We start from the raw sequence: 16,417 nt of genomic DNA, 5'->3' as shown, positions 1-16,417 counted from the left end.
CTTTTTTTCAGTATTTTCCTGGTTTGGACTATTGCCCTCCAACCAGAACTTTGATGAATAGATCCTGAGCCGTGACCCTGGGCAGGGCTCTGAACCCCCGAGGGCCCATCTCTCACATCACCCGTCCCACGCTCAAGGCCTTCACATAAACGCCATCTGATGTAAATCTAATGCCAAATCAATATTCACTGTTGGACCACCTTAAAAGGAAAGAAATGTGTTTGTATGTTTCTGTTAAATCTTTGCTTTTCACCTGCATGAAACTAAATCAACTTTAATCTCTTATGCTGGTCTTTTTTAATAGCTGAAAGAGCGTAGGGGCTCATTGATCCACCTTTGGGATCTTTTGAGGTCACTCTGTGTTCAGGAATGAATCACGTCAGGTGATGACGTCCTCACCCGGGGGGACGCATGAACGTTCATACCTGTCTGAAGAACTCCTCCATCAGGCTGTGGGTCCAGTGGTAGTGGAGCGGCCAGGTTTTGGCCGGATGACTGATGTCGGCGGCGTGCAGCATGAGTGATAAAACCTTCACCTTGTCCACGCTGCAGGGAAGGACGACAAGATAACTTTAGCACAGGCGAGAAACTAGACACTATTAAAGGAAGAAAAGCAACACTTTATCAGCATTAGTCTGACACTGCGAAATAAAATGTAAATGAAACTTTAGACTGAGGGAGAAAAATCCGCTGCAGAGTCTTTTATTAGGCAGCGTGCAGAGAACAATCAGCAACAGAAGCGGAACCAGTGTGCTGACGGGCTGGTGACAGCATCTTCCCCCAGATGTCAGCCGAGCGTGAGCTGAGAGGCGTGACGGACGCCTCCCTCCCTCCACACCTCCACACAAACAGGGAGGTGGAGGCCGGACTGCTGGGTCTGTCAAAGCCCCGGCCAGGACTCGGGAGTGGGTTTGGTCCAGCAGGAACCTCACGCTGGGACTGGTGATGTGGTCCGGCTCTGCCTCACACAGCCTCCCTGGAGCAGCTCGCCTCATTTTGAGGCTCGGGGAGAATCTAAAGTTGGAAGTTTGATCGGTGATGAGTCATTCTGGTGTGATTCACATGTTGATGTTGATGGGACAGGTTGTCATGGCAACGCGAGCTGATGAGAAGTGAACCAGACTCACGCCGGAGAACAAGTTGAATTTGCTTTGCTGGAACTTTAATCCTGCTTCAAAGCTTGAAAGCCGAACTTTCTCCAGGACTGTATTTATTTTATGGACTGAATGAATTTCCTGTTTCAGTGTGTCATAATTTTAATGAAATATATTTATTTTTTATTTTTTATTTTTTATTTATTTTTATATTTTCTTTATTTTATTTTTTTTATTTTTCTTTATGAACTTATTTCACCATATTTTCACCATATCATCTTCACATTATATTTATCTCACTCATGGTTCTTCACCGAATTTGATAATTTTACAAAAAAAAAAGAATATTTTCTGAACAAAACAGTCAAGGCACATTTTCAAACAAGACAATCTACTCATAATACTGTAATAAGACAATTTCCACATAAAAAGGGATTATTTAGATTCTATTAACAAGAGTATTTTATCATAGATTAGGAATATCGTGTCAGAGCGTGAAAACGAGGTAATTAAATGATAAATATGCTGGTGTGCATGTGAGAACAGACTATTCTAACACTGCTGCTGGAAGGCGGGTTCCTGCCTGCAGGACTGACCTGTGCGTCTGCGTCAGGCCGTTCCTCATGGTCTTGATCTGCTGGAAGTGGCAGGACATGTCCGTGGACATCACCATCTCTATCACCAGAGACCTCAGCTCCCTGCCAGTAATCAATACACACCATCAGCAGGGAACACCATCACAGAAAAGGTGTGTGATGAACTGGGATGAACTGGGTTGTGTTTGGGTGAAGGCTTGAAGTGAGAAGCAAATGTGTATTGTTTGACATGATTCGGGTGGATTTGGGCGATAGAAAGGAAAGGAGGTCATGAAAGTTACAGAAAAGCTACAACTGATCAATTATTCCATCAAATGAAACAAACTAGTATTTGTGGAGATTTAGGCCCTGTCCCAATACTCCCACTACCCCTAGTTTTCATCCCTACCCCTAAATTTTGCGCGTTCCCGTGAGGGTAGTGGTGTCCCAATTCCTCTTCCCACCTAGTGGTAGTGAAGAAAACTAGTGTAGTGGCTATGAATCTATCCCTACGGATGTAGGGATTTCCGATCCTCACTAGCTGATCTAGGGACAAAAAAATTTCCCAGAATGCTTTTCGTCGTCATTTGCGGACTGAATCCAAAAAAAAAACATGACAGACATTTCTTATTTTTTAGTGAATGAAATCAATATTTTGAGTTAGTTTCTGCATAAAAATGTGTTTTGTTACATTTCTAGCAAGAAATACATATTTTACTTTCATAATATTCACTCAGTGAATGTAAATAATCACTTGTTTACCCGTTGTTGTGAAGTCTTTTTCAAACCTCTCCAGAATAAAGGCTGATTTATGGTTCTGCGTTACACCAACGCAGAGCCTACGGCGTAGGTTACGTACCCTAAGCCGTAGGCTCTGCGTCGATGTTACGCGTCGACGCAGAGCCTACGCCGTACCCTACGCCGTACCCTACGCCGTACCCTACGCCGTATCCTACACCGTACCCTACGCCGTACCCTACGCCGTAGGCCCTGCGTTGATTTAACGCGGACCTATAAATCAGCTCCGGTGCCGGCAGCAGAGATCTCGAAATTTTCGGAGCAAATTTCTTAACAGGCGTAGCCACAAATGTTAGATTTCATCTATTAAACCAACATTTATCTTCCTAAACGATTTATTTCAGCCAGCGGTAATTCTCCACAGAGCTGCAGGTTTCTCCCCCGGGACGACGGCGTAGGGCGATCACGTCTGTACTCCGGCTGCTGCTGCTCCGAGCCGGCGGCTCTTATCATCTCCGAAAACATCGGGTCAAATTTCTTAACAGGCGTTATTTGGATAAACTGAGCCCAGGTTGGAGATCTTAACGGTTACTTTTACGCCTGAAAAAATATTAAAACTTAATAAAGTGGCATATTAACAGCGCTACAGCTGAAATTAAAACAGCTTTTGGCTCTCAGCTTCCTGATTAGTGGTGGTGCTGAAAGTAGGAGTAGGGGGAGTATTGGGACAGGCCCCTGGGAAGATTTCAAGTGCCCTAAAATCTGTCCCTTCTTTTTTAGGGGTAGTGAAAGAAAGTAGGGGGAGTATTGGGATTGGGCCTTAGGATGGATTCACTTTGGGACAGACGTCTGGAAAAACACGTGTGAGCCTAGATTTGAGCCAGTTCTGGTTCCTTTAAGAACATAAATGAATGTGAATGATCTTGTCAATGATGGAGGCGGTTTGTGCGAGCAGACCTCCAGTCGTCCTTGTTCAGGTTGACCAGGATGTTCATGTCCTCCTCCGCCATCAGTTTGTAGGCAGCACTGACGTGATGGTTCTCCAGAACCGACCGGTCGTTATACAGAATGGCCACCTCCGACCTGACGGACAGGAGAGTCGTCCAATCAGACACCGATACACCTCGTGTACAAACACCTCAGTTTAAACATGTTTGCCACATTTTCCTTCAGTAGAAACCCCTTTACATGGCGTGTAATATTGCATAAAGGTCCATCTAAACCTTAATACGTCAGCTGATCCCCTGGCGTTCCTGGTAAATTAAACCTTTTTGTATCTGAAACATACTTTATTACCATTTTACCTTGTCAAAAAGAGAAAACACTTTTTAACCCCCAATTATTTTCAAAACATGAAGCATTTTTCTCTTAAAAATGCTTCAAACTGCACTGAATATCCGTAGTTTGTAAAGAAAAATGTCTTTATTTGAATCCCAGAAGCTAAAAATTATCAAGATACTTTTTTTGCTTGTAAGAGAAAAGAAAAAAACTTTTATTCAATATGGAACAGCATGATCGTAAGAGTGTGGGTGTTACCTGGTGTGGATGTGGAAGTTGTTGGTTGTTCCTGTGTGTTCGAAGTCATGAATCGCTGCAGCAAAAACCATTGCAAGGATCTCCAGCTCGCTGAGCCAGTGCTGCAGACGTGCACATGAACACAGCCACACACAAGCACCAATGTAGAATGACTGATCAATATATCATTGTATGTATGTTTGGGTCTTTACAAACAAAGAAGCAGAGCATGTGCTGTGGGCGGGGCCTCGTGATACTATAGCAGGCCTGATTTTTTTTTAGATTTCGCTTCAAACCACCAAAACCTTTGGTGGGTGGTGATTTCTTTTTTTTTTCAGAAACTTTGCTGCTTTAGTATTCCTAGATAATCTTTTTCATGTTTCCACAGTATCATAACGAGCATTTATTTACAATTGATATGTTTAAAATGGTTTTATTGGCAAATAAAACAGATTTTGGTATATTACTGCCCTAAATTAATTGCAGATTGTCATCTTCTGCTCGGCTACCTGCTTTTTGAAAACTGACCACAGGTTTTGTTGTTTTGTTTTGTTGTTTTATATTTATGCTCAATGATGGATTGTTTTAAAAGTGTTTGTGTGTGAGTGTTACCATTAGTCCAGTGTGCAGCATCAGGAAGTGTGCGGTCTGAGTGACGTCAGCAGCGTGGATCAGGTTGTGGTACGGGTTCCTGTGTTTGCTGTAACCGTTCTCCAGAGCCTCCACAAACTGCACCAGGGCCTGCACCGGGATCTGAACACAGGACTGTGGCTAGTACAGGTGCTGCAGGTACAGGGCTTACAGGCAAGTAAGTGAGACAGGAAGTAGCACCACTTTTACACCCTTGTGTCTACACGTAACTAACCATCTGGTCGACCCTCACCGGGTCTTAAAGTGAGGTAAATCAAGCCTCAGATGAACAAAAACATGTGTCATCTCACGCCATGTCATTCTTTATTCAACAAGATCATATTCATATCATTCATATCAAAGTGTGTGTACCCTGAACCTGGCGATGAGGTCATAGCGAGTCAGCAGGTCGTAGACCAGGAACTTCAGGGCGTGATCTCCGGTGCCCTCGTGGAAGGCAAAGACATCAAAAGACCACTGATCCACCTCCTGGAAAACATTTAGCATCATGTAACATGTGTCAGAGCAGCTAAAAGGTTCTTGCTTCTAAATTCAGATAAAACAGAGGTTATCATTCTTGGTCCAGAGCATCTTAGGAAGGGACTAGATGGTGTTGTGATGGCTTCCAGTGCAACTGTGAGAAACCTTGGTGTTGTTTTCGATCAGGATTTGTCGTTTAAACCATATGTTAATAAGGTTTGTAAAATAGCATTTTTCCATCTCCGTAATATTGCAAAGATTAGGAAAATCCTCTCGCAGAGTGATGCAGAAAAACTAGTTTATGCGTTTGTATCTTCTAGACTGGATTACTGTAATGTGTTATTAGCAGTAAGTAATTTGCTGAATAGGCTCCAGCTGATCCAGAATGCAGCAGCACGAGTGCTGACAGGAATCAGCAGGAGAGACCACGTCTCTCCAGTGTTAGCGTCGCTCCATTGGTTACCCGTTAAATTCAGAATCCAATTTAAAATTGTATTACTTGCATATAAAGCCCAAAACGGCTTAGCTCTGCATTATTTGCAAGATTTGATAGTGCCTTATGTTCCTGGCAGAGCTCTCCGTTCTCAGAGTGCAGGTTTACTCGTAGTTCCTAGAGTATCCAAATGTAGATTTGGAGGGTGTTCTGCTATAAGGCACCATTACTTTGGAACCAACTTCCAATCTGGGTTAAGGAGGCTGACACCACCTCCACCTTTAAAACTAAACTTAAAACATTTCTGTTTAGTAAAGCCTATATAGTTAGTGTTTAGTAAACCTCTAGCTGGTGTTGGTAAATCTCTAGTCTGTGTAAACTCTAGTGTGTTAGAGTCGATCCTGTAGTTTCTTGTGCTGGCCCCCCCTTTTTCTCCTCTTTTTTCTCTTTTGTACATGGTGCAGCATCCTCTGCCGGTGGCGAAGAGCATCTCTGAATGCACAACACCGGAACCTGCAGCGTGGGAGTGAGAGGGGCAGGGTAACAGCCCCTTTCAGGCGGGACGAGAGGTTTGTCCCTCAAGACTCCTCTCCCTGGCCCTGCCCCTTCTCAACCTTTCCCTGACCCTGCACCCCAACCTGGGACTTGCTGATTGGGCCGGAGCTTCAGGAGCTGCATGCTGGCCTGCGGTCCCCACCCCCGGTCATCCCGTCGCTGCTTCCACCTGCCTGCTGTGCTGTTGCCGTCCCTGACCCACCAGTCTGGCCCTCGGCAGGAGGGTCCCCCCTTATGAGCCTGGTCCTGCTCAAGGTTTCTTCCCTCCTAAAGGGGAGTTTTTCCTTGCCACTGTTTGGCTCAAGGTTTTTCTCCCACTGTGGGAGTTTTTACCTGCCATTGTTTATGTAATAATTGCTCGGGGGTTTATGTTCTGGGTCTCTGGAAAGCGTCTAGAGACAACTTTTGTTGTATTAGTCGCTATATAAATAAAATTGAATTGAAAAAATTGAATTAAAAGCATCAGCTGAGGCTGAAGGTCCCACCCAGCACCCAGCACCCAGCACCCAGTCACTGTGATGACGCCTTCTGCCTGTAGGGGGCAGCGTCTTAATTATATTTAATCACATACGGTACAGAGACGAGGTAAAGCAGCAATTATATTAATGGTTGTAATTATTCTGTGACTTACAATTATGTTTGAAGTTTGCCCACCTATGATTCATGAGTTTCATGTCTTGAAAAGCATAAAATAGAGTAATTATAGATATAATTGAATTTTTTTCCAAGTTTGCTCAGGAAGCCCTGAGGCAGAAACATATATCACGGTACAAACCTCTAAATCTACATTATCCTATTATAGTACCACCTCATTTCATCTCCTCTCACTTCATTTATTACCTTTATTTTCATTCCCTTATTAACCTGTCCTTTTCTGTTCTCTTCCTTTGCGGTTCTTCGTTTCGGTATTATGCTTCCGTTCAGCCTCCTCATTTTCATTATCTCCCTTTCTTACACCTTTCCTCTCCATCTATGTTTTTAACAGGTTTTTCTCTCATTTCCCTTCATCCCCAGTTTTTTCATTTCATCCTTTTACCGTCCCTTCTCTCCCTTCATGCTACGCTCCTTTTCTACTCCCTCTTTCCTCAGTGTTTAATCCATCCCTTGACCACCTCCCCTCTTTCTTCCAGGAGCCTTGACAACCTTCCACCTCCCTCCGTTTTCATTCTTCATTTCCTTTTTTATCCTTTACTCCTTTCCCCCCTTCTCTGCCCTCTATCAGTCAATTTTCTATTTCATTTATCTTTTCCTTCCCGGGTTAAACAAACCTGATCTCTGCCTGGTCCCATCTGTTAGAACTAATCGATGCTGGTGCAACACAGTGAGACGCAATAAGAATGTTGTCTTTTTTTATTTCTCTCTGTACCTTCAGGGCTGTCAGAGCTGTGGGAGGATAGGTCAGCCCGGCCATGTTGGACGTCCGTCTGTACATCCTGCAGACGCACAGATATAAACGTTAAAACACAAATCTCACACATGCATATATAGATGGTGGCATGCATGTAAACACTCCTTCAGACTCCCTCCTGTTGCTCTCCTTAGTTTGTGACTGGGATGAATTGTTGGTTGCCGTGGAAACCCAGCTCCAAACCACGTGCATACAGAGCGAGAGCTGGCTGGGCGGATATTTTTTTGATTTTGTGCGTCATTAAGCCGCAGCAGATGAACTGATAGCGCTCTTTCACTGCAACTCATTTACACTCTAATGATATTGGACCTGGTGAGTTTCTCTGCACGATCTCCAGCCCGCTCGCACTCTAACGTCATTACCCCTTCGCGTTCAACCTCTTAATTGCATCTACGGTGAAGTCCACCGGATGTTGTCTGATGTTTGTTCTGAAGAAAAATTCATGAGTGCTCTCGGTTCTGTCTGCAGGTACTCCGGATTCCTGCTGCAGATAAAAATAACTCAACTCTCTGAAACTCATCTCAGACGATCATCTGTCAGGACTTTGGTGCCTTCACACGTCATTTGAGCAAATGTGTGTCTCCAAACTTTTGAGTGGTGTCTCTAAATAATTTAAGGCCTTCCCAAGTATGCCTATTTTTGAGGTTTTTACTAAAATGAGTAAATATGAACAGTTTTATCTCTATCCGACAAACTACCGTATTTCTGGACTATAAGCCGCACCTGCATATGTGGTAAGACGCACTTAAGTGCTTATTTGTGAGTGCGCAGCCTTGACCAATGGCGTGCGTCGCCAGCCTATTTAAGGGGAAGTGATGGTGAACCCGGAAACAAAGCGCGACTCTTCGCCCCCGCCCACTGCGGGTTCCGGTCGGTTCCTGTCTCGTTCCTCATCCACCTGTGGCTTTGGCCGGCTCGTGTCAGAAGCGGATCTTGTGGCAAGAGTTCATGCAACTGGTACGTAGTCGGCTGGTTACAGCATGCTGTGACGGCCCTCTTTGGTTACTTTTGTCTAATTTACTGCCGACCTGCACCTGATCACTTTTTCTAGCACGTCCGTCGTTCAGCGTCCTTTCAGTCGGTCGCAGCTGCGCCTTCTGAAGGATGATTGGCTCGCTGGGAGCGTCTGCAGCGCAGGCGACTCGTGAAATGCAGCGAGCCGCTTTAGAATGATTAAGAAGCCTTACATCGCCTGGTATGTGTCTTTTTATCTTTATGAATCCCGATCTCGCTGCAGTTATTTGTGGCATCAATTAAGTGTTTTGTATGTCCTTAGGTGTTGCTGGTTTTAGCCCCCACTGCCGTTCTTGCCAGCGTTCTTGTCTACGGGAAAAAAACAAAGCCGTGGTCTGGCTGGACTGACGCGGCCTCTCACGTGAAGAGGCTGCAAGACCTTCGAGCATCCAAGACTTTTTATAGCCTACTTAGTTTTTAGCAATTGTGCGCGTGTGCGTGCGTGTGTGTGCGTGTGTGTGTGTGTGTGAGAGAGAGTGTGTTTGGAGCGTGGTGTGAGGGATATTCTTCTTTTGGGTTCATTTGTTCATTTGTCTCTGGTGTATTGGTCATCCCAGAATCTCACGTGCGCCCTTAAACTGTGTAAGGTCACACATACAAGCCGCATCCGCTTTATTTAAAAAAAAAAAAAAGATATGCAAGCTGCAGATATTTATGTTGTTATATTAGATATTTACTACATGTACAGAAGGATTTTGAACTGTAAATGATGTACATGTTTGTACCTAAATAGATCCTTTCCTAACAGTGTCTTGAACACGGCAGCAACTTTGCTGATTAAAACGGGACAGAACCAAGAGAAAATAACCGCTATTTATTTATCTATTTATCTGTTTGAAATCTGCTTCTACATTTATTTTGTCTTAGTTTTGATTCTAATTCCGGTTAGAGCGAGTGGTGGAAGAATAATCCACGAATAGCTGCACCTTTGTATAAGCCGCATGGTTGAAAACTTATGAAAAAAGAAGCGGCTTATAGTCCAGAAAAAACGGTATTTTACTTTTTGATACCTCCTTTAATCCATTTAGCCATATCCTCTAAACTCAAGAAAACTATTCTGTAAAATCTCACCATTTATTGTAAACACTTTTTTGCCACCAGTTGGCACATTTGCTCATCTGTGGGTGTTTACACAAGGTAATATCTCAGGAAGGCTTTGAAATCTTCACAACCAATAGAATCAATGGGTATTTTACATTTTCACGTAACGTCTGGCAATATCCAATCAGAACCAAGCAAAGACTGTGTTTGCAGAACATCGTCCTCATCAGTCTTGATTAGGAATGGGCGATATTTTACCGTTCACGATATACCGTCAAAAAAATTCCCCACGGTAAGAATTTATCTCGCGATAAAAACGATAAATTCCTGTTGATGACGTTTTTGTGCAACAAACATGGCGGAAGGCAGATCTGAGAGCGAGGAGCTTGTTGTTAAACGAGGCTCCAGCTCCGTTATCTGGAACTGGTTTGGATTTAAAAAGAGTGACGAGGAGCAAACATCATCTATTATATGCAGAGTCTGCAAAAAACAGTGAGTGCAAAGGATGGCTTTTATTTATTTGTCCTGTTTCTTTATCAGGTTGTATTTTTTTCTACTTTGTGATTTTATAAGCTAGGGAAACTTTTTTATCGTTATCGGGATAAATGCCAGAAATTATCGTGATACATTTTTTTTTCCATACCGCCCATCCCTAGTCTTGATCAACCTGATACCCCTTACATGGCTTTGAGTCGTCACAGAGATGTGGGACGACAAAAACCAAGTGGAGTTTTTCTCTGAAAAATGAGGCATGATGGTGAAACATCGAAGGTAAGAACAAATTCAGATTTGTTTTGTTTTTTGGGTCTTCTTCACCAGCTAGCTCAGTGGGTTTTTCTCACAGATTCGTCATTTTATACCGTTCAATCAGCAGAGCTTTAGCTTTAGTTTGATGGTAAGGTTGAATTTGTGGAACAAACAGTGGAATGCTGTTTTGTTTTGTTTGCTATGTGTACATCGCTTATGTGTACATCGTGTCATGCTTTATGTGATTAAAAATGGCTTGAGTGATATCTGGGTCAACTGCTCTGATATGTGGAGCGATCATTAGGACGTGGTTGAAATCCAAGGACCTAAAGGGCAACAATACATTTTTCCTCCTTTTGGATACTTTTCCTGATAAAACATTCACTTTTTAAACATTTAACCCTGTAATCAACAAAACAAAAATTAAAAGTGCTGTGTTTTCTGTTGTGAATGAAGGTAATTATTCTGTAGATACCGGCAGTTCAGGTTGGAGACATTTAACCACCAAAACCTTTGGTGGGTAGTGATTTCTTTTTTTTTTTTTTTCTGAAACTTTGCTGCTTTAGTATTCCTAGATGATGTTTTTCATGTTTCCACAGTATCATAACGAGCATTTATTTACAATTCATATGTTTAAAATGGTTTTGTTGGCCAATAAAACAGGTGGTAGGTAGGTTTTGTTGTTTTAAAAAAATATTTGGTGCTCAATGATGGATTGTTTTAAAAGTTTCAGTCTAGATTTAGAGTACATCATAGCACTGAGCCAGCTTCCCCAATTGCAATTGCTTGAACAACAGACACGTCTTGGCGGCATAAAGCCCCAGATTAGAAAGATGTCTCCCTCCCCTGAAAATGCCTGAAATTCACTATCTAACTAGGGTGTTACTTTGTATTACATAACACTGGTCTTTAGTACAATTTTGAGAATTGTGAGAGTTATTTTTGATCAGAATCTGACATATTTAGAGCAGTCTTGGTTCATTTGCTGAATTTTGCCATCATCTGGAGCATCCTGTCCTGCAATGCAAAGCTATTTTAGTACAGTATGTTCCTAAATAATTCCCTTAAAATGTTTTACAGTTGATTCAAAATGCTGCTGGCAGAGCACTAGCAGGTACTGCCAGAAGAGATCTTCTTCTTACAGTTCAATATCAAATCCTCCTTTAACTTACAGTCTTAAAAGCATAGCTCCTTTCTATATCAACAGTCCAAACTGTTGGACTGTGTGCTTCCTAAACATTTGATCTCACAATACGAGTAAGAGGTAGGGTGTCTTTCCTGTGGAAACAGCTGGAGTTTCCTCGTCACTGCCCTGATCTTCTAGCCATTTTGTTATCATTTTTGCCTTTTGATACAGTGCTTGATCATGCAAACATTGGCCATCACAAGACTGGCACAAAGTTATTTTCTTCAGCGAAGCCCCCGTCCAGCCATCTGGCAAATAGAAGCTTCCTGAAGCTACGTATGCTTGGGGCTCCGTCTCGTTTTACTAACAACTTCTACCAACAATATCAGAGCAGTTTGGTAATGATCCATGTATTTTCCAGCATGATGGAGCACCACGTCTGTCGTGATCTGGGGTTTCTGTTGGTTTTCCTGTGTTCACCTCTGATCTGCTGTTTTAATGTTGTGATTTTCAGGGTGATTTTTTCTTTCTCTTGATTTGTGGTGTATAATCCAGCTGCCATAAAGTAAAAATCCAGTCCAGCAGTTGTTCCAACCAAATACTAAAGCAGCTCCTCTGCAGGTAGATGGTAGGTTGTTAGTGAAAACCCCTCTTCTAAATGTATTGCCTGATCCAGAAACATGGCAGCGTTTTTACTTTATGGCACCTGGATTGTGCTTTAAAGGAGCATGAGGCAGGATTGAGGCAGGATTTATGAAAAAAAATTGTATATGTTTTAAGTTTTCTAGTAATAATGTCAGATGAAGCGTTCCAAACCCAAAAGAATGAGCCCTCTAGTGTATCTCTCCTTTGCCTTGAACAGGCTGTGTGCTGCAAAATGTGCTGCAATTGTGGGGCCGAATTTCCCGCGCTGTCCTGCGGATGTGACGTCACATGACGCTGCATTCGTGTTCTCCCCGTTCTCCCGTGCCGGCTTCACTGTTGGCTGCAGTACCCCCGACGGCCATCGTGGCGAACGGTGGCGCTAGAGAGTCATTTCTTAAAAGGAGCCTCATGCTCCTTTAATGGTGTTTTTTTTACAAAATCAAAAATAGTTTTGAATCAATCTTAAATAAAGACCAATTTTGAAATGGGATCAGTCTCAAAGCACCATTAGTCAAATAACTTTCTTTACATTAGGCTGATATTTGCTCATTAAAACATATACCTGTGGATCAGCCAGTACATTTAAAACAGGGGTTTTCACTAACAACCTACCATCTTCCTGCAGAGGAGCTGGTTTAGTGATTGGTTGGAACTGCTGGACAGGATTTTTACTTTATGGCACCTGGATTATACATTACATCTCTGCTTGATTGTCACAACCATTTCCTGTTAGCGTACGGTAGTTTTCCTTCTCCTCCTTATCCTGTCATACTGATCCGTCTTGTTTCTCTGCTCAACTGCTTGTTTCCTATTCCTTTAGGTCACAATGGTTCTGGTTTAACTAGTAAATGTCTTTGGATCATATTCCTACAACCAAGTCTCCTGCATTTGGGTCCTGCTCCTGCAAATAAAGTATAAAAATGACAAGAACGGATCTCAGAGATTACGTAATGGAAATTGTGGATCTGTGGCCTAGAAAGTTCTGAATGTTCTGTTGAATACCATGGAAACTTGAGCAACAGCTGAGAATAATAAAGCAGAGAAGTTTGTATGACAACCTTTGGTCAAGACTGTATATAAAAGTCTGACTAAATGTTCTTAAAGTTTCACAATAGTTGACTGTTATACTGTATATTCATTTAAAGGAGCATGAGGCAGGATTGAGGCAGGATTTATGAAAAAAATTCGTATACGTTTTAAGTTTTCTAGTAATAATGTCAGATGAAGCGTTCCAAACCAAAAAGAATGAGCCCTCTAGTGTATCTCTCCTTTGCCTTGAACAGGCTGTGTGCTGCAAAATGTGCTGCAATTGTGACCGGAATTTCCCGCGCTGGGCTGCGGACAGGGTTCGAATTGGACCATGGGTCCTGGGGGAGCCAACATTTTTGAGGGGTTGGACGGGGGGGTTGGACGGGCAGGGGGTACTGCCCAAAGAAATTTTCACTTTGAAGCAAATTAATTGACGCAATTTGGCAACATAACGGGTCTCAATATAAATAAACAAATGTATCATTTGCTCCTCTTTTAGAACGGTGCTTGCTGGGTTAAAGACCATGTGAAAAACATTCTACTAGCCGTATTGCATGACCGAACTCATTTATTAATAAGAATAAAGAAAAGCAGCAAGGGGACACACAGGCAACGTTTTTTCTGCTCAAAACACCCCTTCAAGAATCCTGTATAATGGTCTTACTAGGGATGGGAATTGATAAGATTTTTTCGATTCCGATTCCATTTTCGATTCTGCTTAACGATTCGATTCTCTTATCGATTCTCATTTGGAAAAAAGGAAAAGAAACACATTTAGTATCAACTTTGTTCTAATAAAACAAAGTTGATACTAAAATTGTTTATTTGTTTCAATTTCTTTGTTTCTCTGATCTTTTTTGTTCAAAGATATAAAACGTTTATATCTTTGAACAAAAAAATATAAGTGAGGTCTTAAGATGCCCCCAGCCTTGGGCTCCTCGATGGTGCCAGGGGGTGCCCACAAAATGATTTGTAATATACAGTAAAATATGTATTTAATATAAAATAATAATAATAAAATAAATATTCTTCTGTAGAAATTAACTAAAAACAACAAATTATTTTGTAGCAATTGCACAAGAATGTCCAGTAACATGTTCAACACCACAAACTTAGTCACTGATAACATTCATCTATTCTGGCCTGATTCTCTTCCCTGCCTTGATGAAAGGAGAATCTAGTGGTAGATGCTCTTTAACTTCTCCATAGATGAGCTGACGAGCTGCAGCTGTGTCAGGAGCTCCGCTGTCCGTCGGAGAGCACGGCACGTCCGCGTGGCCGAGAGCGCAGCTCTGCTAAAGCATGAATTATGGTTCCGCGTTAAATCGACGCAGAGCCCTCGGCGTAGGGTACGCGGCGACGCACACCGTACTGCGACCCTACGCCGTCGATTTAACGCAGTACCATAATTCAGGCGAAGCTGCAGTCTGTCTGCGCTGATCAGTGACACACCGGGTCGGAGCGGATTTGGTCATACAGAAAATCGAACTCTATAACCTGTCTGAAAAAGAAACAGCCAATATTTTAGAGCTCCCCCTAAATTTCAAAAAGCAGTCTTTCAGGGGAGCCAATGTCCTTCTTAGGGGAGCTCAGCTCCCCTTAGCTCCCCCCCAATTCGAACACTGGCTGCGGATGTGACGTCACATGACGCTGCATGTGCGTTCTCCCCGTTCTCCCGTGCCGGCTTCACTGTTGGCTGCAGTACCCCCGACGGCCGTCGTGATGAAGGGTGGCGCTAGAGAGTCTCATTTCTTAAAAGGAGCCTCATGCTCCTTTAAGTTGTATTTATTTCTGTTAAGAAGTGCTGTCTTATTTGGTTAATTTTTTTTCCTCTGGTCTAGATTTGTTGGTTGTTTTTGAGTTACTAGTTTGGTGATTTTTGTCAGTGTAAGAAAAAAAGGTTTTAGGTGTACATGTACTGTATGAAGGCTACGAAAATATCTCAGGGAATATGATTCTAAATACTGCACAAGAAAGTTAATTATCCTGCAGGACATTCTTAAATGATAAATGATGCATTATGAGATAAACAATAAAATAATGGGCTTCATTATATAATTACTTCATGTATTAATGAGTCAGAGCACCTCGGAGCACAAAAGGGAAAATAATTAGTTTTCGTCTTGATTTAAATGCCAGTCTGTGTATTGCATGTGTTTGAGGGCCGTGCACGTCCTTTGGCTCAGTTGCACCTGTCAGTAACTCCCACCGGAGCCCCAATCACTAACGGTTATGCCTGTCTGCATTAAGTTATGCGCAGCGATCACGCAGACAAGTTGTTTCTGTCATGTAAACATTTTTCAACAGCACAAGACACCAGGCTTCCGGAGAAATGTCCTGTTAACTGCCTTGTGTTTACCTCTCTACAAATATCCCAGCTTGCACAGCGTGCACAATGCTCCTGAATCGTGGCTTCTCCTCGGGACGCCGCTTGGCCACACCCATCTTCCTGCTGAACGTGCACGCCAGCCAGTCACGAACCTCGCTGGGCACCGACTCGGCCTGCAGGTCGCTGAGTTCGTCCTCGGTGTCCAGCAGACGCCTGCAGAGCAGAAAAGGCACGGTCACAGATTGGACACCCCCACGACGGGAGGAGGGGGTTCTTTTCTGTAAACTGGTCCAACAGTTGCTCATAAGACTTGGCCTCACTTGGTCTCGTCCGTGTACACGGCGTCCAGCATGGCGGCGGCCAGCTCCAGGTTCCTGCGGAGCTCCTGTAGGTCCACGATGCCGCGGTCCATCTGCTCCAGGACCCCCTTCAGCCTGGAAAACCAACATGAACGTAAGCACGCTGGGATCAAAACACACAGCAAGTACCAGACAATCAGTGTAAATAACAGAAACACAAAGAGTGTTCAGCCTTTCACTATGTCAGGGGTCGGCAACCCAAAATGTTGAAAGAGCCATATTAGACCAAAAACACAAAAAACAAATATGTCTGGAACCGCAAAAAATGAAAAGTCTTGTATAAGCCTTAGAATGAAGGCAACACATGCTGCATGTTTCTATATTAGTTATAACTGGGGGAAGAACTGGGGAAAAAATTTGAAATGTCGAGAAAAAAGTCGAAATGTTGAGAAAAAAGTCGAAATGTCGAGATTAATGTTGAAGTACAATCTCGAGAAAAAAGTCGAAATGTTGAGAAAAAAGTTGAAATGTCGAGAAGTCGAAATGTTGAGAAAAATTCTAAATTACGAGAAAAAGTCGAAATGTCGAGATTAAAAAGGAAAGGAAAAAGGAAGAAAAAAGAGAAAAAGGAAAAAAGAAGAAAAAAGAAAAAAAGTAAAAAAAAAGAAGAAAAAAAGAAAAAAGGAAAAAAGAGAAAAAGAGAAAAAAAGGAAAAAGAAAAGAAGAAAAAAAGACAAAAAAAAAAGGTCAAACATTTTT

General features: G+C 42.6%; 1 protein-coding gene across 2 annotated transcripts in view; it reads right to left on the bottom strand.

Moving 5' to 3' along the window:
• The window catches only part of pde1a (phosphodiesterase 1A, calmodulin-dependent), an 80,524-nt gene that overhangs the window by 9,510 nt on the left and 54,597 nt on the right, over window positions 1–16,417 (bottom strand). For both annotated transcript variants that reach the window (XM_061724374.1, XM_061724373.1), the window contains exons 3-11: window positions 15,680–15,793; window positions 15,390–15,572; window positions 7,387–7,453; window positions 4,925–5,041; window positions 4,535–4,675; window positions 3,944–4,044; window positions 3,365–3,490; window positions 1,691–1,792; window positions 426–546 (exon numbers count right to left, since the gene is read on the bottom strand). In XM_061724374.1, coding sequence (XP_061580358.1) covers window positions 426–546; window positions 1,691–1,792; window positions 3,365–3,490; window positions 3,944–4,044; window positions 4,535–4,675; window positions 4,925–5,041; window positions 7,387–7,453; window positions 15,390–15,572; window positions 15,680–15,793 — 1,072 coding nt within the window. The remainder of the gene's footprint in view (window positions 1–425; window positions 547–1,690; window positions 1,793–3,364; window positions 3,491–3,943; window positions 4,045–4,534; window positions 4,676–4,924; window positions 5,042–7,386; window positions 7,454–15,389; window positions 15,573–15,679; window positions 15,794–16,417) is intronic.

This window comes from Cololabis saira, chromosome 6 (assembly GCF_033807715.1).
Source record: "Cololabis saira isolate AMF1-May2022 chromosome 6, fColSai1.1, whole genome shotgun sequence".
In the NCBI taxonomy this organism is placed as follows: domain Eukaryota; kingdom Metazoa; phylum Chordata; class Actinopteri; order Beloniformes; family Belonidae; genus Cololabis; species Cololabis saira.
Note: the sequence above shows the minus strand (reverse complement) of the source record. Positions and strands in the feature narration are given on the sequence as shown.